We start from the raw sequence: 24,467 nt of genomic DNA, 5'->3' as shown, positions 1-24,467 counted from the left end.
TACATTCATGGCAGTATTTCTGGTTGGTGCATGCCGAAATTTCACTGACTCAGTACTGCCCTCTGCTGTACGGATACGCACATTTATATTTTGTTACTTGCAGGACAGAGTATGTGCATCTCCATTGAGGAATCTATGAAGGTGTAACCGAATTGTTGTGTGTTACGACCCGGCTTGTTGAGCCGTAACAAAAAATAGGGAGACAGACTTGCACAATAACTCCGCTCTTTATTCCCTCTCCCTCTTTATGCCGAAGCACGGCCTATAGAGCGGATCATGGATGGAGCTACTTCCGGTGTGCCTTGGGACAAAGAACAATGAACAAAAAGACGAACCCCTCCATGTAAAGTGGAGGGGGACGTCACATTGTGTCTGTGAGCAACAGAGGAATCTAAAAGAAAAAAAAAAAAAGAAGCAAAGATAAACTTTATTTTCCCCAATGGATAATTTGTTTTGCAGCCAGCAAAGAACAGTTGCAGTTAAAAGTACAAACAAAATGAAAGTATTACAATAATAACCGCAACAATCATCAGTCTCTATTCAGGCTTATCAAATCAAATTAAACTGAGGTTGACCCAAACAGGGACAATTGGACATCTGTACCTTTTTGTGTTACATTTTATCTCCATGTTTTTGCAAGCAGATGGCAGTAACCTGTAGTGATGGTGGTTTTGGTTAACAAGGATAGCATTATCTCCACCAGACATATCTTTATGATTTTACAGCACATCCAGGGGCGGATCTAGAAAAATATTTATGGGGTGGCAAGAAGGTGGCAGGGATTTTTCCAGGGGTGGCAGCATATGCCAGTATGTGTGTGTATAGAACGTCTCATTCTCACGTTTAGCTTACACAGACCTAACATTGGACTTAATTTACTTGATTTACTTGTTGCAAAATGTTTTAACTTGCATTCATGTAGCACTGAGGATTAAATAGAATTTCTTAATATAGTATAGTTAATTATTTTTATATCTTTCATACTCCTGCTGATTGATATGTATTACTGGATTGGACAGCGTCTATTAGTCACTATGTGATTCATTGAGTTATGTCCAGAAAACCATTTTATCCCAATGCAGGACGAGCAGAAATCTGTCACAAAAATATTCATAGCGCCATCATTTGTTATCAGATATAGCCAATCTATTAAATCAGCTAATCAACCACCGCTGTGCTCAGGCGAAAACTTATTAAGACAATATAGACATCAAGCCTGACGGCATAATGTAACAGACTGAATGTTCTGTTTTGGTGTTTTTGCTCCTTTTTTGTGTGGGAAATGTTTGTTTTTTGGTGTTGATTCCCCTGATCGGTAATCTCTGCTCTATCTGCTCGTTGAGCTGTTGTCTGTCGGTTGCCATGGCAATGGGTCCGCGTAAAGCCGACACAGAGCGAGAAAAGGCAAAATAGAAGTGGTGTTTGGCAGTGTTGTAGCACTCGAGATCGGTCTTGGTCTCGAGACCGGTCTCGAGACCATTTTTTTGATGGTCTCGGACTCGACCGCATTTGGTCTCGGTCTTGTCTCGGGCGCTGAGAACTCGGTATTTTATTTCAAGACCGGTCGAGACCGCAACTGTGAAAATATCACTAAACGTACAGCATACTATCCAGTTAATTTGTTAACATCTTTGTTTTCAGTGGATGCAAAACGCACCGATAAAAATCCAACCAATACGTGACTTGCCAATTACGTGTTTATGTTCCTCCCCTCCTCCCCCACCTTTCACTCGCACGCGGCGCTCCAAGACATGCGCAGCGGTTTTCTCTCAGCGGCAGAAGTTCTGTCTACTAGTCAGTAATAGAATAACGCTGCATAAATCATCAGAAATCCGATGGCCACAGCTAACTCAGCAGCGCTTCGCTTTCACAGGCGGTGGGGACTATGTCTAACTTTTTTCGTCACTTAGAAAAGTAGCTCAAATAAAGGTATGCTCCGTTGACGTGATGTTAGCAAAGCTAGCTGTATAGAGACATATAAACATTGTGATGAAAAAAAGTTGTCACTCACTGCTCTGAATTATTGTGCGGAGGTGTTGACTGACTTGTCACACATATGAAACAACAAAAGTCTGCAATGTAGTGATGCGACATTCAGGAGCAGTACAATGGACCTTACCAAGCTCCGCCCAGAAACGCCCCTCAAAAGTACCACGTGACTTCATGTCTCACATTAACCTCCTGGCAGAGCTTAGCTTCAATGGGATTTTTCGTTTCAACTGACTGCAGAGTATTTCTGAGTCGATTAGTTTAGCATTTCTGCCGAATTTTCACAAAATATCAGCCACGGCAATGGACAAGGGAACCAACAAGTTCATGTCATCTTTTTTGGACAATATCAAGTTGTTTTAGCCACGCAATGCCTCTAACATTGTGTGAGTTGCAGCTAAATGCTACCAGTCGATGAGGAAAACAGCAGATCCTCAGACCCTCAGCATAAATATAGCTGTGGACAAGATCACTGATGGCTATTGTTCTTGCAAGGCTGGGTAAGTCGGGCATTCATGGTTTTGAGGGTTCGAATGTGCCTAGGACTTATACACGGTACTTGGTGCTAGTGTGGCTAACATGATTACAGTTTAGTAAAAGCTAGTGTGGCTAACATGATTACAGTAAAAAGCCTTTTTAGGTTAAATAAAATCTTTAATGTATGTCAGATACGGTACACATTGCATATTGATCTGTTCAGCTAACGTAAGGCTGTAACAGAGAGGCTTCAGGATGCAGAAGTTGTATCGGTACTGCCATTATGCTGTACTTGGCTAAAAGGTTTTTATAATGGATGTGTTTATTATTGACTATTTTTTTCATTCACTAAACACAAAGAAAGCAAAGCAATAATACTTACGCCAGCAGACACTTTGTTCTTATTGATCCTACGACGGTTGAGCTGCAAATGCGGTCGTGCACAAGCTTTGATCCAAGCAAGGCTTTCCGTTTCAGATTTTGAAAATCTGTGAATTTTAGTTCCACAAACACGATCAGGATACCTGACATCGCCTGTACAGATACCCCACTGATGGAGAACCATTTTTTTCCCCGAGTCCTGACGCAAAAACTTTCTGTCGGTCTGGTAGTCCACAATGTATATTAGCATGAGTTTGTGAGCCGGTAACCCACGTGATAGCTGCGCTGTGACATAAAATGGGCATTAGCCAATGAAAAGCGGGCCCTGTGGTAAGCTCCCTAGAGGGGGGCGCCTTGCCATTGCAGGGGGGGGCACGAGCCGTCTGGATGAAAATGAAAAACAAAAAAACATGAACGCTGTATGCGCTGGGTTTTTACTTTAGAACGGCCAAGTCTCTGTTATTCCTCTGTCAATTTGATACAGTTCCCATATCTTTGTCCTTTGTCACTTTTATCAGCAGTTAAAACTGTTTAATCCGTTGTTAACATGTGGTAATCTGTTTTTCCGAGCCGCCTTTAAACGCAACATGAGCGCTAAGGCGCTGGGTTTACACCTGTGCGGCAGCGAAGGAGACCTGCTGCTGCTGTGCAGAACTGCTCATGTGTGTTAGAATCATGGCAGCAAACCAGCAAAACGCAAAGAACTTTTCACAGTTTCCCCCCCAAACTAATAGACTGTTTAGTAAAGCTGTTTGATGCAGGTAAAGTTAGCTAAAAGATGACTAGCTAGAAATTGTTTGGAAACCACGGGTCCAGGAGAAAAAGTTTGGGAACCACTGATTGACGTGAAAGAAGCACAAAGTTTCCAACCTAATAATAAAGAAACATTGATCTAAAAACATTTGTACTTTCAGTTCTACTCTGTTGTGGAAATTGACGCAAATATTCTATGAAAACATAAAAAACTGCTAAAAACCTGCATTTTTATTGTATCTTTGTTTAAAAACATTAATAGGTTCTGGATCAATTTAGCCAGCATTATTAAGGAGTAAGGATATCAAGGTTTCAAGAGACATGGAAAAAAAGAATCCCAAAGCCTTGCGGGAGAAACTGTTTAGTTTGATGAAACCAAATATGACAATCCTTCCCCTCAAAAACACATCGTTCAACCACACAGCTATTTGTGGGGGGGGGCAGAAAATGTTTGGAAACCACTGGGGGGGGCGCAGGACAAAAAGTTTGGGAACCACTGGCATACATGTATCTACTTCTTGCTTGTTGCTCCTTGGTCAGTGTTCATAGTTGAGCATCAGGGCTTTGCCTCAATTGTTATGTTTAATGGTGCAGACAGTGGTGGTTTCTGACATGAACAACATGGGTAAACACCCAGGGCGTTATCTTTTTAGGGATGGCACAAGACTACCGCAGATCGTAGCACAGAGATGGACACAAAGCAGAACAAAGAGTTTGTTAAATTTAATATTGGTTAAATTTATTAAGTATTTAATATCTATGTGTGTTTATGGGAATATGGATGTTTGAGATCAATTTGAGAAGTAATTTTGATCATATTTTACATTTTATTGTGTCATGTAGCGCGGGGCGCTGGTCTTGGTCTTGACTCGGTCTCGACTTCCCTCGGTCTTGGTCTTGATTTGGTCTCGGACCCTAAAAGTCTTGGTCTTGTCTTGGTCTCGGGTTAGGTGGTCTTGAACACAACACTGGTGTTTGGTTCTTCACCTGTTTATCAGCTTTATTGTACCTTTATTGTGGCGCTGCAATTCCTAAAAATTAAACAAGCGACAAAAACTGAACTAATCATCAAACTACAGCTCCTACAGCCTATTTAAAATAAAATGACTGACCAATATACAATCATTTTCCCGTTCTTGCATCTTGACAGAACTAACAGAAACAGAATTGTTCATAGATTTGTATCACGGAGAATTGATCAAACATCAGTTTTCTCCTCTTTATTTTAAGTCGTATTTAAACACCTGCTCTACTGATGACTTGGTGGGCGGGTTGACCTGTTTTAGTGCTAACAGAACCAAAACACACCGAACTGCACAGCACACGTTAAGGTTATCAAAGTCAATAGAAGGTTAGCAACAGTTAGGCTAGACCCACCTGACCCACTGCTCACTTGTTCAATGTTTTTTTTAAGTTAAAACTTTTTTCTCACCTGTTAAATCTGAAGCCCTTGTTATCTAATTCATAGGGTTGAATTAACCGCTAAATATTGCGTCCATTTTTCAGATTCTTTTCGTGACTGTGGTATTTTCTGACCACCCATAATGTTGACTCAATGGACAGCAATGGTGTGGCGCACGATAAGTCACGTCATGTCCAGTCCAGTAATGTATCCATCAATGCTGCTGCCTCGCGCTCTGTCCTTCTCTCTCACTTCCCGCTACTCAGCAGTAGGTGTCAGGTTACGTTGTGTCGCATTCAATGTTGTCAGAAAAAAGAGATTTGTGCGCTTAATGTTCGATTCCCCATAAATATTTATTGAATTCATAGTCGCCAGCTGGGGTGACAACAGGGGTGGCAAGGCTCTCATTTGGGGTGGCAACTGCCACCCCATGCCACTCCAGTAGATCCGCCCCTGAGCACATCTTTACATTTCTGTTTACTTTGGGCTCATTTTCACCCTCAACCAAACAAAAACACACTATCTGACTCAGTGAAGCAGGAATAAAAACATTGCAATGAAATGGGAATCAACATTAACTTCTGATAACTCACACAATGTGATTGTTTAGTCCAGGTGTGTGAAGACACTGAGTCCATTCTGAATTCTTTTATGCATTGTCTGTATTGCAGTGAAGTGTTGATGTTTTGCTATGTGGCTTTTAATTCTTCTTAATAGGCTACCTGGTATATTATTTTAAATAAAACTAGCATATTTTGTAATGCTCCTTGTTCCGTTTGAAATAAATAAGCAACAACAGTTTGGAAAAGAGCTAAACATCAACCACGCAAGAACTAAACAGTACTTTTGTCCTTCACTCCAGCCTCTGTTTATCATTTCACTTGTTCCTGCTTAACCAAAAAAAGAGTAGCCTCCCCTTTTTTCCTCCCACTAACAAATTATTTCTGAAAAGTTTGAAACATTTACATCCATTAGAAAGAAAAAGAGAGAGAGAGAGAGAGAGAGAGAGAGAGAGAGAGAGAGAGAGAGAGAGAGAGAGTTCACTTGAAACACAAAACTCGGGTATTTGGACAACTTCAACCATGTTGCAATGTTTGGATGGATTATTGTGGAGCAAGATATAAACTGACCTCAAAGACAGCTGGGGCAGATGGCCTGAAGAGGGCAGTGTTGACCTTCCTGCCGCCAACACCTCACAGTCAAAAAAGGCTTTCATCCATAATTACTTTCAGTGATGTATACCAAATCCAGACTGCTTCTCTATGCATATTAATCTGCAGCATTAATGGCTTTCCCAATAATTAGTGAAAAAGAAAAAAAAAAAAGGGATTTACAAAGATTAGTTCAGGTCTTATAGATATAAAATTTAATAGTGCTTCACTAATAACTAGAGAATGTGGGTGCAAGCACTTCTGTTGGACTTGGACTAAATAATGGAACATAGACTTATCACTTGCCAGTGATGTGTGCCTATTTGTTGTAAATAGTCCCTTTTTTTTGCTGGTTAGAATTATTGATAGTATAAATATGCAAGATAATTTGCACATGGTAAAGTTTTCTTCCTTACCCTTTCACTTTATGGCATACTCTCAAACTGCTGGGGTTTTTTGTTTTCTTCTTATTTATTTTAATCAGAAATGGTGAATTTATTCTTCTGAAAGTGAAGTTGAGTCGCTTTGACCAAACACTGGTAGAGACCCAGTTTGGTCAGAGAATAGGTCAGAAGCAGTCTCACCAGCAGGGCCGTGCAGAGACCACTAAAGGGGCAGGTGCTCAACAACAAAAATGGGCACATCTAACCGCATTCTAGGACAGAATATTAACAAAGCCACACAGCTTTCAGAGTTTAATAAACAATGATAAATTACAAAAATGTGACATATACAATCAAAGCTAACAAACATCTCTATATAGAGCATAACACTATGCCTAGATATGTTATTAGTAATATCTTTCTGCAGGTCTATTTTGTTATAGTTATGTATTGCAATATTCAAACCCGCAATTTAGCAGGATATGTAAATCAGAGCTAGACCAGCAGACATATTTTGTCTTTACAGAATTACACTATTAAAAATATAAACAAGGGCACAATGCAACATTTTAGTGGACTGTAATCTATAAAAAAATTATATCTATCAAGATAATTCAGGGTGAGTTATTTTTAATTCTAAATGAATATCCTTGTTGGACTATTATGTAAGTGCTATTCTCCTTCAAGATACATTTACCTAACGCTAGAATAAATGAAATGTACATTATACAGCAAAGGAAATTAGAAGACATATAACCATTTTGGAGTTGATAGGTTTTGCTTATTGCATAAGCAATAATAAAGAATGACTGATATCATTAAAGATACAGGGGAGAAGCTTTTTAGTTATCTTGCGTTGCTAGCAAAGTCGTTAGCTAGCAGCTAGCTAATAGCACAACAACGACAGCCTAATGTCTATGATAAAAATAATGAATGAATAGATAAGAACAGTTTCTCCTCACCTGGTTGTCTCCTCCCCTCAGTAGTTCTTCAGAGAAAGGCAGACGCAGAGGCCTGTCAGTGTCTGTTGTATTTCATTACCTCTCTTCTTAAACCGCGACTCCGAGCTGAAGCAGAAACGATACGTTCAACGTTTTCCGTCATCTGACAAGTAGCAAGTCTACTCCACTTTATTCACCAAAAACATTTTTTTTAATTCACCAAAAACTGTTCAGTAATCTGGAACGTTCGCTACGTTGAGCTCCAGTTAGCCGCCTTATCTCACTGCACTAGAGGCAACTGTGTCATGCGTCACATGCAAAAGGTCAAAGGTATCAAGGTGACCGGAGGGCTTATTATGTTATCCAAAAAAGAAACAAAAAAGCAAATAATTTTAGCACATGTTTTTATGTGTCAGAAGAGGGCTTAGGAAATAATAATACAAAACAATAAAAAATAAAAAATTTGATCAAAAGGGCACTTGGAGGCAAGGAGCAAAAAGGGCAGGTGCTCAAGCACCCCCAGCTGCCCCTCTGCACGTGCCTGCTCACCAGGTCACCATTTGGAAATACACCACTGCAGAGGTCATGATCTGGTCAGAATTCATTGAACCTCCTCTAGAGGAACGTAAACTCCTGAGGGCCGGAGTTGGAGGCCCCTGGTTTAATGACTTCACTCAGACTACAGAACCAGTTTGCTCTGGTAAATAATACTAATGTTTGTTTTAACTGCTATGAGGTTAGTATTAAGCTAAAGCTACTTATGCTCAATATTCACAGTTTGACTAAATCATTTCTTAATCAGTACAGACCAAGATTTATGCAGTACTATTTATTAAATACCTTCTATTAAACTCTGTAGGTGTTAGAAAGATGAAACCTGAGGACACATTCTCTGTTCAAGTGGTTTTGAGTTTCATATAGGCTTCATCCACTCCTCTCTCAAAACATGTCTTCCTTGTCCAAAGTGTGCACAATTTAATCTTTAAGAGAAGTGTCTTTTGTCCATGAGATATAGGTGCACTGCTGAGTCTTGACTTGTTGTTGGCTCTTCTGTGTTGTGTAATGTCTGTTTTGTTCTCCAGTGCAGAGGTCTGAGCGTATAGACTTGTTGAAACGTGACCATCCAGTCCCCCCGGCTTCCTGCTGGACGGCGAAAAAACGGCACACTTGCCAACTACCACTGTTGTTACCTGCCAAGTTGTCAAGATAACATGCTAAATCTTAAATCTTATCTATTTTGTTAATAATGCGGACTGACTGAATTGTCAAAGAGGACCTGAAGAAATCAGAGAAATTTGTGCTGCTGATTTGGAAGTAATACACTTTAACCCTGTGGCCACATACTGGTTTTCCAATGTTTAACAATGCAAAGTGAATGACATTATTTAATTCATCATTATATGAAAAGCAAACACAGAGTTTACTCACGTTTATTCTCCCCTTTCCCTACATTTGTCCTCAATTTTAGACTTCAGAATGCAGACCCAGATTTAAACCCAGAATAGGTAAGGGGATGAAATCTGAGACTGATGAGTCTGCAGCATTGGAAGCAGGCGAACGGGCATCTTCAATAGAAGAGGTATTTGAATTTGAAAGTACCTTTGATTGTAGGATATTTGTGTTGTGAGACTTCCACTTGTTGCTAAGTGGTTCATGGTGAATTACTTTATAAGCTGTCAGAGCAGGGAGACACAGAGGCAGGCAGAGGAGGATGAAAAATAAAACGACTGAGTGAGTCTCTCTAATTTATGGCAGAATCTGACAGATAGCATGGATTAGTACACTAATTTCAAATTCATCAAACGTTATCAAACACGACGTTTTGAAGCCAAAAGTACCTCAGAAATATACAGAGCCAACCATGAGAATCAACTAATTTAAAGTTTAAACTCAGCTTCACACAAAGACCCTAGCATAAATGTCTGGTTGTTGAACTGGACCCTTCCAGATCGCCATCAAGCTAATTTTCTATTAGCAGCTTTACAAATCTTATACATTACATTACATTACCAGGACACATTAAAACAAACCTTTATCTGGGCTTTTTTCTATTCTTCCTCTTTCTTTTCTCCCTCCCCGAAGTAAAAGTCCATTTTTTAAACATTGTTTTAACTCAACTTCTGACCGGAGCTTTGGACGTTTGGATGCTCTGCTCATTACAGCTCACGAAGCATGCAGTACCTACCACGGCCACCAGGGGCCCCCAAGAGCAATTAATTTCTTTCTTTTTATCCATAAAATAATTATTTCTACATACATTATCAAATATATATTACAGTAAAACAAATCACTTCATAGTGAAACTGTGTGTTTTTTTTATATTGTAATGACATAGATATTATTACAAAAAAAGAAAAAAAACAAGCTCCAATGAGGGGGCCCCTCAGTGGCCCTGGGGCCCTAAGCGGCTGCTTAGTTTGCTTATGCCTTGGCCCGGACCTGGTGTATGAAATAGACCAGCAAATATTGCAGTAAGCATATTGCGAGAGAACGCAAAAAATAAAAAAGTTAAAAATTCCATATGTACCTTAGGGGGCTCCGTAGTAGTCCACCAGAGATAGATGGAAATCTAAAAAAATAGTTTTTTGAATAAATAGCAAAAATGTGTGTGTTATGTTGGTATACAGTTATGATACTTTTTACACGTCGGTTTGGAGTTTTTTTTCTCCCTTAACAATAAACACCGTCATTTAAAAACTGCATTTTGTTTTTTTACTAATATTTGAAGTGGTTTGATGTTCTGAAAACATGCAAAGAAAAAGAAAAGAAATCAGAAAAGGAGCACAACATACACAACTTTAGATTATATCTTGAATTTTTTTTGTTTTGTTTATTATTTTTGTAGCTTAAATCTATTTTTGTATCCTAGGCTGTTTGCATAGCGACGCAGGTACTGTGACTTTAAATAGAGGAACTCCCAGCTAGAGCCAGGAGGACATTTCCTAACTGTGACCACTGTGTTGTTTTGATAATTTATGATTTGAAAAAGAGGTTTCTTACACATAAGCATTTGAGCACAGAGTTGTGTCCATTATATTCCCTCAGCAGGAAAGTGGATGTTAATTTAGAAAAGGTCAGATTGAGTGTGTTTCTAGTGCAAGCTGGGCAGCTGTGTGGGTGAGACTGTTTTTCATGGAAGACAGGAGCACATCTAAGGTTTCTGAGCCCATGGAGCTGTCCTAAAGGCAGAACATTTGAATTCTGACATGCTCCAGGTTTCTGATTCCAAAAACCAAAGGGGGAACACACTATGCACAGAAAGTCTGAAAGGTTTCTCCTTTGAGTCTTCGAAGCTCCTCATCTAACTGGAATGAAAGTGGAGGTTCTGGGAGCTGGGCTGTACATAGAGGAACACTTTCTCACCAGCTAAAGGCAGCTGATTTTAGAAAGTGAGGAGGTTTTCCCGGTTCTGACATTGCTTCTGTACTGAGCTAAAAACTAAAGATATGTTGTTTTTATTTTTTTACATTTGTTAAAATTGCCGCACGTTATGGGACAGATGATCTGTGAATAGACCAATCTCCTCCACCTCTTCTTGAGATGCTATTGGCATATGAAAACATTCACAACCAATCAGAGTGAGGGGGAGGGTCTAAGTGCTGTCAATGAACCTCATGTACTCGCTGCTCTATGTGCTAATGGTAGAGAAACAAGTTACTGTTTCAGGAAAACTGCTTACTCTATGCTATGGGTCATCATTGTGGCCATGGTAACTAGAGTTGGCATTCACAACAGGCTCTGTACCACAGCATAGAGTAAGGTGGGGGGAGCTGGATGTCATGAGCATCGCTACACGGAGGGTGATTGACAGCACTAAGCTCTGATTGGTTGTTTCTAGTTAGCACTGGAAGAGAATATCTTTTTTTCACAGATTAGCTCTCTCACACCATACTGTCACGGCAAATTGACTGTTTCAGCAAATATGTAAAAATAAATATATTTTTTATAAAAGTTCCATACTGCAGCTTTATGTTTAGAGGTATGGTGTGAAATAAATTGTGGTTAAAGTTAGGATTAGGGAGAGATTAAGGTTATGGAATATCTGGGTTAGGCGTAAAGACACTTACTAAAACAATTGGAAGTCAACAGAAAGTTGTGTGTTGGGTAGAAGTACAGGGATGTGTGATCTGGTTCTGACCGGTTCTGACCAATACTCCTGTAGGCTGGGAGGGAAATTAGTGTCAGGGTAGAGTTTGAATTAAGGCGATGTTGTAAAGTAAACCTCAGTTTAGTCCGCTTTGCTGGATTATTGTGGTTGGATACAAATGGAGCAACTAAAATGAATGGAGATCTTTAAACTTTTCTAATATGGGAAGAAATACAAACTTTTACGTGTGTTTGTGTGTGTGTACTCTGACCAACTGGTCAACTTACTCCATACACTTTTTTTTTTCTTTGACTTTACACTTCACTGCGCAAACACTGTCTGGACTTCCTACTGAGTCTGTGTGTACATCTAATGTGTGTGTATATCTGTGTGTGTGTGACAGAGAGAGAAAACAGAGTGTGTGTATTAAAGAGAAAAAAAAAAGCCAAAAAGAAAGACAGCCTACCCCTGGGAAGTAGGATGGTGTGATAACACTCAGAAATGATAGTGTAGCCCTCGAGAGCACTTGACACGCAATATCTCGCCCCTCAGATCTACACACACACACGCACACACGCAGACGCGTGCACACACACACAAACACACACAAACACACAAAGCTGTCACAGTGAAGGGTAAACAAGCAGCGCCAAGGGCTTTTAGAGCAGGCTGAGAGGAGCCTCTTCCTCATCTGTATGTGGGTGTGAAGATGTCGGTGCATGGGTGGGAGAGTGTACGTCTGTCTCATAAGTAAAGTGGACCAAATTGAGTATATCGCCACTCAAACAATAGACCTAGTGAGACCACAGAGAGACATACAAAGCCCACCTGGACGTTGCAGCTTCTAAAGTTTTTCTCAAGTCCTGGCTGACTTACCCCAACTCCCCTTCTGCTTTTCGCCAGCAGAAACTCTGACCAAAGACAAATATGTCTGCCGTAGAGAAACCTCAGGTGGGTGACGCCGTACCGGATTCAATAAATGTTGTGACATGTTGCTATTTTGAAGGACGGGCTTTTCGAAATAAAACTTTAAAGGTGCCGTGTCATACAAAATATTGTTTTACCTCAGTTTTACATATATGTCGTGACATATATGTATTGACAGCACTAAGGTCCTCCTGACTCTGATTGGCTGTTTTTGGTTGAGAGCGGTGCGTTTCTTCCGACAGAGGTAGGAGCTCAGGGTCCTACCTGAGCTCCTCAGGTAGGACCCTGAGCTACAGTGACAAAAAACAAAAAAAACAGCTGTGGGTTAACGGCTACTGGCGGAAGACATGTTGAGTTACTGCTTGGAGGGGAACGGCGCCGCTCCAAAAGGGTCCAGGTCCAGCGGCTGCGAAGGCGCCACCACCGGCTGGTGCGGCCCGCTGTGGATCACCAGTTCCGTGAAGGGAACTGGTGATCCCTTCGAGATGGAGGAGCTCGATCTTTTCACAGATTATCTGTCAACACAGTGCCAGTTAAAAGACAAATATGTAGGCCAATATATTTTTTAATAAAAGCTACATACTGCAGCTTTAAGTGAAAGTGGCGTGAGCAATCGGCGCCAAGTTCAGTGTTCAGCGGCGGCGGCGGGTCTACTGGGGTGGCAGTTGCAACAGAAAGCCCTGGTGATGACTACGATTTCAAGAAATAATTATAGCAAATCGGAAATTAAAATGTGAGTCTATTTTTTATGACAACATTGAATGCAACATAATGTAACATATGCCTGCCTGAGATTTTCTGACTGAGAAACGAGAAGTGTGAGAGGAGCTGCAAGGACGGAAGGCAGCAGCATTGATATATATTGCTAACATTAAAGCTGTAAATAGAGATCTGGAAGAATCAAACTCAGCTTCTCAATTAAAAAAATAAAGTCTTCAACAATGATTACTGTAAAAGTGGACTGAATATTCTTGATTTTTACCAAAAATAAATTATGTTAAAAATTAATTGTATAAAAAATAAATTATTTAAAAGCCCTAACATCTCTATAATCTGCTTTCAATAAACAGATGCCCCAATGTTTCCTTAAAAAGTACAAATAACGTCTCACCTGTGCAGCCTGTCAAATAATTCAGGCATTTTATTTCATGTATTTAATTAATTGAAAAGTTTAATAAAAACTTTAATAACAAAACGTTTAGCTCTAACTAAACTTTTGAAATAATTTATTTCTAAACGATTCTTCTTGCCGTCCTTATTGCAGGTTGCTGATAAGTAGGGCACTTATTATTGTCATCAAGATACAATATGCTAATTAAGAATATTATTAGGGCAGTTTAGATACAAATACCATCACTTGACATGGTGCTTTTAGGGTATAAACCGGAGTGCCCGGAGGAAACCTGCAGATGTTTATGTTTTTCTGTTTGTGTGAGTTTTCTGTCGTTCTGTGTCTAGTTGATTTGCTGTGTGCTTGTTTGATTCACCAATCTACGGAATGTTGTTCATGATGTGAAATAATTGTGTGTGTGTGCACGCGTGTGTTTTTACCTGTGAGTTAGTGAGTGAGAGGTGAGGGCTCTTGTCTTCTGCCAAAAAATTTATCGTACGTGATTTTAGGTACGACAAAAAACATGTTGTAAAATGACACGTCTCCCCAAAGCCCCTTTTGCTTGGAAAGCTGTGCTTCACTTCCCTGTGTGCTGGGCCACCCCGGATCCACAGTGATTTTTGTCTCATCCACACAGTGGACTGGTGAGGGCCTATCAGCATCTGTTGAAACTACAAATCCGGGATCTTCTCTCAGACTGTGGGGTTGTGTCTCTGACAGCGACAGATACTGGTGAAGCTTGCAGTCAGTAACCTGCCCATCCTGGCTGGTGGAGGTTTCTGGCTCCTCGTCTGGTAGAACAGGTGGGGGGAAAATGACATGAGCACTCTCGCTTTCCTCGGTCGTTGTCGGACAGACCAACACTTCCTGCAGTTCGTCACTGAACACTTCGATTTTTTCCTCGGTGCTTTCCAACTCCTGCAGTTCCTTTCTGAGCCTCCCATTTTCCAGGCATAAAGAGGCATTTTCTTCCTCTTTACCCTGAATGAGTGAAGTAATTTCACTGTTCCTGTTCTTGAACCTCCTAGTTTTCCAAAGCTGCCGTTTGAGCTTGTCGTGTTCCGCCTGAAGTGTGCTGTTCTTCTCTTTAATCTCGCTCCAATGACTTCTGATATGCTTCAGTTTGTCAGACCAGTACTGTTCGGCCTTGTACTCCTTTTGGAGCTGGATGAGTTTGGACTGGAGTTTTTCGGTGTAGCTAGTCATGAAGTTGGTTTCTTTTTCCCAAAGTTTGTCCTCTAACCCCTCGAGCTGTCTCTCCATAATTATGTTAGTCATTTCCAAGCTACTGTTATAGTCCTCGGATTCTTCGCAGTCTTTTTCCAGCTGGCTCTGTATTGAAAGCTGTCTCTGGACCTCCTGAATCTGGATTTCCAGCCACATGTTTTCTTGTGTCAGGATTTCTTTCTTGTCTTGCGCTGCCTGGTACTCTTCTTTCAGTTCGTTGGGATTCTTTAGTTTCAAAGTTAACTCCTTAACTACTGTTTCAAAAGCTTGGTTGCTTTGGATTATACTGTCAAGTTCTCTCTGTTTCCTTCTGCATTTGTCCCTGAGGGTAGCTTGAGCTTCCAGTTTTTCTTTCAATACATGAAACTCGTGTTTTAAATGTTCGTTGACCTTACTACAAATGAATATCTGACTTTTGAGATACTGGTAATCATCGTCGATACATTTCATGTCTCCTATTTTCCTCTGCATTTGTCTCAACTGCTCGATCAAATCCTCCTTGTCCTCGAACAGACTGGTTGCTTCTTTAAGAAGAGAAAAGACTTTGCCAAAAAAGGCCTCTTTGTCTTCTTCCTGCTGGGAGGGAGATTCTGGATTCTTTTCGAGACGGAACATTTTCCGATCGTATTTTTTCTTTTCTATTCTTGTTTTGTCAAAGCTTGAGCGTTCAAAAGTCCACAAACAAGCTCTGCAAAAGAGCACAAGGCAGATGCATCTCTGTCAAAAATGAATCTTAAAAGACACACACAGAATTCTGCCCCTTGTCACCAAAGGATTTGGTGACATCATCAGTGACATAATGTTCTATGTCATAATATTCCATGTTGCTCCGGCAACCTGCTGCTCTGACACTCCAGCTCTTTGAGTGTTCCAACCTGAACTTCACTCAGTGAGTGCTGCTGAGTGAAGTAAAACCTGGGGCATGGAGTCAACTTATGGTTTAAGGATAATAATAATAACACTACATTTGAATAATTTCTTATGAATTTTGATAAATTGTGCCCACTTAAAAAAAAAACATCCTAAAAGTAGAAATAAAATGGTAGTTCTTGGTAGTTCTAATATTATACAATTCTAAAATTATAGAATTATATAATATTTTTGTACAATATTATAACATATTGTGTAAGATGTTATAGCCTTGTACAATAGCTTATTATTATTATTATTATTATTATTATTATTATTATTATTATTATTATTATTATTATTATTATTATTATTATTATTATTATTATTATTATTATTCATCTTGCTTTTTACATATGTTTTTTACATGCATATTTTACATATTTAAGTTGCAGATCTCTGGTATCATGGAGTTCATAATGAATGCTTCCACCTGGTAGTGGGTGACTGTGGCTGTGTGGGTAGAGTAGTTGTCTTGTGATTGTTGTAGGTTTGATTTCAGCTTCCTCCTGCCATGCGTCAATGTGTCCTTGGCACTTAACCCCAAATTGCCAACTGATCTGAGTATCGGTGTATTAAATGTGAGCCTGAATGGATGAATGTGACTCTAGTGTAAAGAGCTTTGAGTGGTCAAAATGACTGGATAAAGAACTATATAAGTTCAGTCCATTTAGCAGAGTAAAGTCTAATTTTTGCCTGATGCTTTTTCTAAGGATTCTGTTTCTATGCTTGATCATCATCATAAAAAATTGTTTTCACACCAGGAGTAATCATAAGTCACAAAAGTCCTGATTTCATAGAGCGACTAAGTGATTTATCTAACACACAGTTTCAGTAAACCTTGAGACTCTCTTTATGCAGCAATGAATGAATTATCAAAACATCATCTGGGAAGATGGCAAGAATTGTTTTCAAATGGAAAAAAAGTCACCTGGAGGTATAAGGGGTGCATTCATTTGAGAATCACAGAGGAGAAAAGAAGAAGAAAATTTAATCGAGAAGTTAAAATATCCAATGATGTAATTCTCTGCAGCGAGGCAACACCTGGAAACGACTTTAGCTGGCAGCAGCTGTTCCTCTAATGTTAACTGCTGAATGGACTGTGAATTGTTCAGGCCAGCTCAATAAGTCTGGTTCCAGTAGGACCAGCTTCCTCTTCTCCATCACTCCAAAATAGGTTGTAGGAAACAAAAAAGAGTGGAGTGATATTTATCTCCCAGCCTATTAGAGCTTATTTACGTAATGTGACAACAGCCTGCTTTTTTTCCCAGAAAATAAGAACATAAAGAACCAAACCTGATACGGTATCGAGGAGTTTGGTGTCTAGACGGGCCAGAGCAGCTTTGCTCTCTCAAACGTCTCCTGAAGCGATCCTAATTGTTTCATTGACTTTATTAAATCATTCTGGCATCAGAGTAGACAGATTGTACTCATAAAACATTAACCTCTGTTTGTATGACCTTCAACCTTTTTGATTATTTGTATGGGTGCCTGAAAATGTGTGTCTGGGGAGTATGTGTGTGCTATTTTTTATTTTTTATTTTTTTTACAATGGTAACAAGAAACACCTGGCAGTAGAAAAATCAAACTCAAAACTCAGAAATAGGAGGAGCTGAACTCCATGCTCAGAGAACACAAGCAGAACTTGAACCAGTTCCCTTAAAGTAACTAGATTATTTGACTTAAACCAGAATTAAAGGTAGGATGTAGTTGCTTTTATTGTGTCAGTGTCATTTTAACGTGGTCATCCAACTCAAACATGATTTTTCATTCCAGCCATGAGGTCAGACACAGTACGAACTGGTTCCTGTTACTAAACATTGCCATACCGTGACACCTTCTGACACAATTATATAATAGCACCCTGAATGAAACAAAATGAAAGCACTATTTTATTTATATTAGATTTAATTCAGCCAGCGGACATGTTACTTTTAAATTACTTATTTTTTTTCTGGTTTGTACATGAGCTCCTCTGTGAATACCTGCTTTATATTGTAAATGGTGAGTATTATGAACTTTTTTTTTTATTGGACACAAAATAACTGAGCAATCTGCTGAGTCTGCAGCACACAGATCAAACAGATCTGTGTGAAAAGTCCCTGGGTACCTCAGAGCCAGCAGCAGCAGCGGCAGCAGCAGCGGCGGCAGCAGCAGCGGCAGCAGCAGCGGCAGCAGCAGCGGTGGCAGCCAGTCTGATGTCACACAGGAGTAAAGGGGAGTTTTCCAACATTACACTCATTCCACTCTTCTGCCTGAGCCATGTCCCGAGGCTCCAAATTAAATCATCTCTGGAACCTCATAAGTTTGTGTCAACAACAAAGTCAGATGAAAACACACACACATGCACACCCCCCCCCCCCCCACCCACACACACACACATGCACACCCACGCACATCCCCCCCCCCCCCCCCCCCCTCCCCACACACACACAAATTGAATACATCCAAGCATATGCACTGTTTGCGTTTTGCTATCATCCACCTCTGGAACTGTTCTCGAAGGTGATTGGGTGAATTTGCATATTTTTGAATGTGAGCTCTGAACTCTGGTTATGTGGAGCCCTGAGTGCATGTGGCTGTGCTCTGTCTGCCTTCAGGAAGAGGGGGGAGGTACCCCTTGCTTGAACGCAGCCCCCCCAGCAGCTGTCTGACACAGCTGTGGCAATTTATAATACATGCATGCTCTCGCATATTAACATACAAGCCCCACAGTATCAAACTCCACTAAGGCCACCAGAGGATGAAACCTTCCTTCTCAGGTTACCGTGGCACAGGCAATGCTAATTAAATTGAATCAAAGTTTCCCGCAAAGGGAAGTGATGAAAATGAGGTAGGAGCGGTTGACACGTCTCTGTGCGCCGCAGCGAGGTAGAAGTGCACACACAGGGTTTACAGAGAGTTCATCTAACAAGCAGCACCGCTGCAGGAGCTCCACGCCTCCAGCCCGTCGCAGCAGGGGAGCAGAACCGACCATGACCAAAGAGGAAGCATGGCCGATGGCCTGCAGGAGCTTTACATGGTGGCGCTTTGGTGAGCTAAATTAAAAGGGCCTAAAAAAAATCTGGTTTAATTATTATTACAGTTATGCCAAGCAGAGAACAGCTTTGTTCACTCAGGTTGAGTTTTAACCAACGACAAGCTCCCATGTGTTTCATTGGTAAGGTAAGTTCAATTTATTTATACAGCACATTTCCAGCAACAAGGCAATTCAAAGCGCTTCATTGGAATTATATTTGTGATACATGAACATAAAATGGTGCGTGTGATTTTCAAAAACCCAAAAAGTCGACGCCCTGCGTTAGCAGCCAGACTCCTTAATGAAACCGGTGCGACTAACTGTCTCCAGGAATGACCTGATTAGTAAACAGAGTCCAGCTGTGTGAAATGTAACCTCAGGGTAGATCCAGCTGTTCTGACGGAAACCCCAGAGGTTTGTCAGAAAACATCAGAGAAAAAAAACAGAACAAATCAGCACAGACCAGAGATGAATATGGAAAACTTCATACCTGTCCTATGGGTGTATAGATATAAGACAAATAGGTGCAACTACTTTTAAATGACATATTAGAATATAAAGTTAGCAAAACACAAGACAATGTTGATTGGGATTCATGTCTAAGCAAGAATATAGATATATTGGCTCATTACTTGTTGCAGATTGTAATGCATCAGACCCCAAATCTCTGTTTTCACATGTACTCATGCAGACACAAATACAGAGTTCTCATAAATAATTATTTTTTGGTGATATTCAAATGAATTTTTGGTGTGGATGAAAGGTCAAAGTGCATAAAAACATCTGGACTAGATGGCCCAGATTGTGTGACTGCTCAGCGTTCTAGATGTGCCAGTGGCCTGATGTTGCAGTTACTGAGCGATCTGGTGGCGTGTGAACATGTAAAGTTCTCCACTCATGATGGCTTCAAATTCAAACCAAGTATTCAACCCCTATAGAGAATATCCATCTCTGGCTGGGATGTGCATGAACTGGGTCAATCTTTTTTTTTTCTTTTGGTAAAATAAAGGTGGAAGAATTGAATTGAATTTAAAATAAATATCTTCATACCTTTTTTGTTTGTTATATTATCATTTCTTCTAAAATTGCTTCTTCTAAACTAAACTACCATGGATGATTTTCGTGGTGAGTAACGGTTGTACATGAGGATTGCTGCTCCTCGTACTGCTCCTTACTTTTGCAGGAGGTCGGTCACTCATTTCCATTCTGACCCAGAAACATCTGTGAACTTGTTTTACTGTAAGGTGTTTTTGAGAAAATCGGGTATTTGGGCATTCCTTTCTCTTCCTCCGAACTCATCCCGTCCTTCCTGCCTCCTCTCGTTTTGTTGGGGCGGACATGCCTTTAGTGCAGCTCTGAAAAAGGGATTTGCATTAAGATGTGGAAAGTTGAGTCAGAGGACAGAACGTGTGTGGGTTTTCCTGTGAATGTGTCGCGCCGACTTTGTGCTTCAGACGAGTTTCAGAAGAGAAGTTTAACGATGAAAGTCTCAGAATTCATCTCTTTTTAGCGTAATTGAACAGTTTTTGTTATTTTATTTACAATGCTTTGACAAAGTATTAAATCATATAGATAGATAGATAGATAGATAGATAGATAGATAGATAGATAGATAGATAGATAGATAGATAGATAGATAGATAGATAGATAGATAGATAGATAGATAGATAGATAGATAGATAGATAGATAGATAGATAGATAGATAGATAGATAGATAGATAGATAGATAGATAGATAGATAGATAGATAGATAGATAGATAGATAGATAGATAGATAGAGATATCCAGTATAGCAACAATCGTAGCTGCATAACATGCAATGTGTCCTTGGCTGGAAAAATCTTTCCTGTCAGGTCATATTCAGCTGTAAGGCTTACTGGTTTATGTGAGAATTGGTTGTGTGATTAAATTCACGGCATCATGAATCAGAAATGACGTATTGTCATTTAGCATGCATTTAAAAGGTGACTTGGCCCAATTTTGATCAGTCACTATAAGAGAGTCACCTTCAGCAACAGTTTCTATTGAGTAGTCATTACTCTGGATTTATATGCACTTGGGCCAGAAGGAAGCAGCCTTATGAGTCTATGTTAGGCTGATCTATGTAGAATTAAGGATTAGAAAATACATCACACCAGTTCTACAGTCACTACACTGGCTCCCTGCAGCTCAGAGAATAGACTTTAAAGTACTGTTAGTTTATAAATCACTGAACGACTTAGCACCACAATACATTAAAGATCTGCTGTTGTCGTAGCAACCTTCCAGATCTCTCAGGTCTTCTGGTTCTAGTTCTGCTCTGCGTCCCCAGAACCAGAATCAAATGAGAAGAAGCAGCTTTCAGCTTCTAGGCACCACAAATCTGGAACAAACTTCCAGAAATCTGCAAAACAGCTGAAACACTGAGTTCCTTTAAATCTCGACTAAAAACCCTCCTGTCAACAGCTGCCTTTGATCAATAACGGCTGGAATAATAGCAATATGACCAAAAGTATATTACTGATGTTAGTAGTAACTGTCGATTGACATATACGCTGCTGGGCTCATCATGTATCCATTTATATTTGATGGGTTTTATTTTGGTAAATTGTATTGATTTATCCTTTTTAACTTGTGATAGTTTTTATGTATCACTTTTGGGATTCTTCACAATGTTCACAGTTTATTTATTTATTTTTGCTTTATATATATATATATATATATATATATATATATATATATATATATATATATATATATATATATATATATATATATATATACATATATATAATTTTTTTGTTCTTTTTTTCCTTCTAATCAGGGGAAGCTCTTCGAATTGTCTCGCTGCTGAAAATGTGCCCCATAAATAAAATTGCCAGGCCTTGCTCATTTGAATGTCTGGTGAAATAGGATCGAAGAAAAACTCTAGAGCTGAGACGATGTTTAAAAAGAAAATTAAGAGCATTTCCACATGTAATATGCGAACAGAAGTGAAGGGATCGGGACTGAAGCAGCTGCAGCCGTAAGAAACCCAGAGATCAGTGAAGCTAACTGGAGGAAAACACTTCAGTTTGCAAAGAGGAAAAAGATTGGCCTCAGAACCAAAAGGGAAAAAGCATAAATGCTCATTTATCCCTGTGAGTGTCGGTCTCGTTAATAGTTTTAGATAATCCCAAATAAACTGTGGTGGTTGTTCTGTGTGTGGTGTAACATTATGTCATGTTTTAAATGCATTTATGTGCAGATGTTCCAGCTGTCTACAAAGCAACTTGAGCCTTGGGGACAGCAAAGCTAATCTAATCTAATCTAATCTAATCTAATCTAATCTAATCTAATCTAATCTAATCTAATCTAATCTAATCTAATCTAATCTAATCTAATCTAATCTATATTAATTATCAATAGAAGATCTTGGTGACAAATGAAAGCAACATAGGATGGACATACATCTTGTGACATTGCAGACACTTTAAACCAACACTTCTGTATCCAAAATGTTTATTTGTTGGTCCGATGTAATATTTTAATACTCTAAAAAAAAAATTTAAGTCATGTTTTTATTTACTATAAGTTGAAAATCATGATGATTAACAAAAATAAAAGCTAAAAACATCAGTCTATGTGTAAATAAATTCTACAGTACTTCACTTAGTATATTGACGTAATGAAATATGCAAACTTTTCAATAATATTCCAACTTACTGAGAGCCGCCTGTATATGTGACGAGCCACCCAGTCGCATTAAAAGTTTAAAACACATCATATTTTACACTTGGAGTCAGACGGCTCATCACTTCATGACTTCACCGGCTGTTTCTGCACAATAACAAGAGCAGCATTAACATCCACAGTATAGCTGTGTGAAAACTAGAAGCTAGAACTTCCATTGTGCCCGCTTCATGCCCCCGCCTGTGTGTGTGCGTGCACAGGAATGTGTGTGTGCGTGTGTGTGTTTTTTTTCTTGGCTGCCCGCTGTGTGCACTCAGATTTCATGTTCAGAGGGAATTATTCACTTTGATGTTTTCCGATGCAGGCAACTGCTGATACCCCTATTAGCTCAGGAGGACCTGATGCAAGCTGCGCTAGTGCAATTCTCCAGAAAACTGTTCATTTTAATGCAAAGAAGGAGAAACACAGAACGAAGCTGCATTCAAGTGCAGCCTGGGGATGTCAACATAAAAAGACAAAACCACTGTTAATTAAGGAGATAAGGCACCGGAATCAGCATGGTGATAAAGGAATCGCTGTCCTATGACAAAGTCGGGAGCAGTGCTGAATCACAGAATGGTGGAGGGTTGGCTGGGACCAGGGGGGCTTTGAGTAGAGCACAAAACTCATCTAGGATTTTCACAGTTAAAAATTTAAGAGCACTTGAAGGAAAAACTTGAGCGACGCTAACAATGAAGGACACCAAATAGAGAGAGATGTTTCTCGTGTCAAAGTTTTTATGAGCCGGAGTCTCTTGTTCTGAGGCTTATCACAGATTTCTGGTTCACACAATGTTGCTTGACAGTTTGTGAATTATTTCCTTGCATTGCTTATGCGTGCATAAATAAAGCAACAGCAATATAAGGTCAATATATTGGCAAAGAAAGAAATAAAATTTGAAGTTTAAAGTTTCACATCTCGAGATCAGAATTATCTGGTGCAAAGGGAGCGGACGCACAAACGATTCGACACATTCAGTTAAATGAGGTTCATCAAACATAAAACCTTTGTCTTCAGAGACTTTGCTAATAATGACTTCATTTGTTGGAATCCTGCTGATTTGTTTGGCCTCACAGAAACACGGCTGAAGCAAGAGGGATTATGTTAGCATAAACGAGGCAGTCTCTTCTAATTATTTACATTTTCACATTCCTCAAAGTGCAGGACGAGGTGGAGGAGTGGCAGCCATTTTGCATTCAGATGTATTAATTAATACACGGCCTACTAAGAGCTACGTCTCTTTTAATTGAATTGAATATGTTGCAAGAGCAAAAACGTTAATGTTGGTAAAACTCCTCTACAGCCAAGAGACGGAACTGACAAGTAATTTATGCACATTAGAAATTAGATGAGAGCATTTCAAAGCATGCGCCCAGAGGTGCAGAAACAACTTTAATAACAACCGTTTATTATTATTGTTATCACTAATAGGAATATTATCAATAGTGAAAAGTGATGAAGAGTGAGTGCATTATTCTGGCCTTTAATGTTAAACTGAAAAGACGCTTTTCCTGCTGTAGTTGGAGCTGATACTGCACACATATGTCTAAAAGCAGCATCATGCCATAAATATGTTTCTGTTAGCAATAAGTATTTCCATTCCATCAATGATGGTGGCAATGATGCCAGGTGACCTGGGAAGATTAATCCAGTATAGAGAAAAGCACGGCTGGTCAGAAACGCAGACAGAGGCAGCCATGTTGGTGCCTTAGACAAGATTAGAGTTCTGAGTGTGAGCTATATTTACCATTAAATATGTTTCATTAAAAAGTCTTTTGCACAATAGTAGAAAGTTGCAAGACATTTTCTTAATAATGGATACTGCTGGTTTTCTAAAATTGAGTTCTTGAGAGAACAGGGTTTCCCACAGTGTTTTATAAGCCTGGCGGGCCACCAGGCTTTATTTGTGCCCCCACCAGGCTTAGCATTGCTTATTTATTTTATTTTATTATTTTTTTAATTATTGCCTTTTTAAAAATACTTTACAGATGGTGTTTAGGTATTAATCTTCCAGTCTT

At 39.6% G+C, this 24,467-nt stretch overlaps 1 protein-coding gene across 2 annotated transcripts; it reads right to left on the bottom strand.

The window, feature by feature from the left end:
- Positions 1 to 4,384: 4,384 nt before the first annotated feature.
- LOC103465442 (uncharacterized) lies at positions 4,385 to 15,825 on the bottom strand. Of its 2 annotated transcripts, XM_081607482.1 has the most exons (5): positions 14,043 to 15,825; positions 9,508 to 13,181; positions 8,318 to 9,150; positions 7,499 to 7,603; positions 4,385 to 6,808 (listed from the first exon to the last, which is right to left on the bottom strand). In XM_081607482.1, the coding sequence occupies exon 1, from the start codon at positions 15,442 to 15,444 to the stop codon at positions 14,050 to 14,052; it is 1,395 nt and encodes a 464-aa protein (XP_081463608.1). In that variant the 5' UTR covers positions 15,445 to 15,825; the 3' UTR covers positions 4,385 to 6,808; positions 7,499 to 7,603; positions 8,318 to 9,150; positions 9,508 to 13,181; positions 14,043 to 14,049. The 2 variants fall into 2 exon arrangements, with proteins under 2 accessions (XP_081463608.1, XP_081463607.1); XM_081607481.1 differs by having other exon boundaries at positions 4,385 to 7,603.
- Between the last annotated feature and the right edge of the window lie 8,642 nt (positions 15,826 to 24,467).

This window comes from Poecilia reticulata, chromosome 5, assembly GCF_904066995.2.
Source record: "Poecilia reticulata chromosome 5, P_reticulata-male-v2, whole genome shotgun sequence".
NCBI lineage: Eukaryota > Metazoa > Chordata > Actinopteri > Cyprinodontiformes > Poeciliidae > Poecilia > Poecilia reticulata.
Note: the sequence above shows the minus strand (reverse complement) of the source record. Positions and strands in the feature narration are given on the sequence as shown.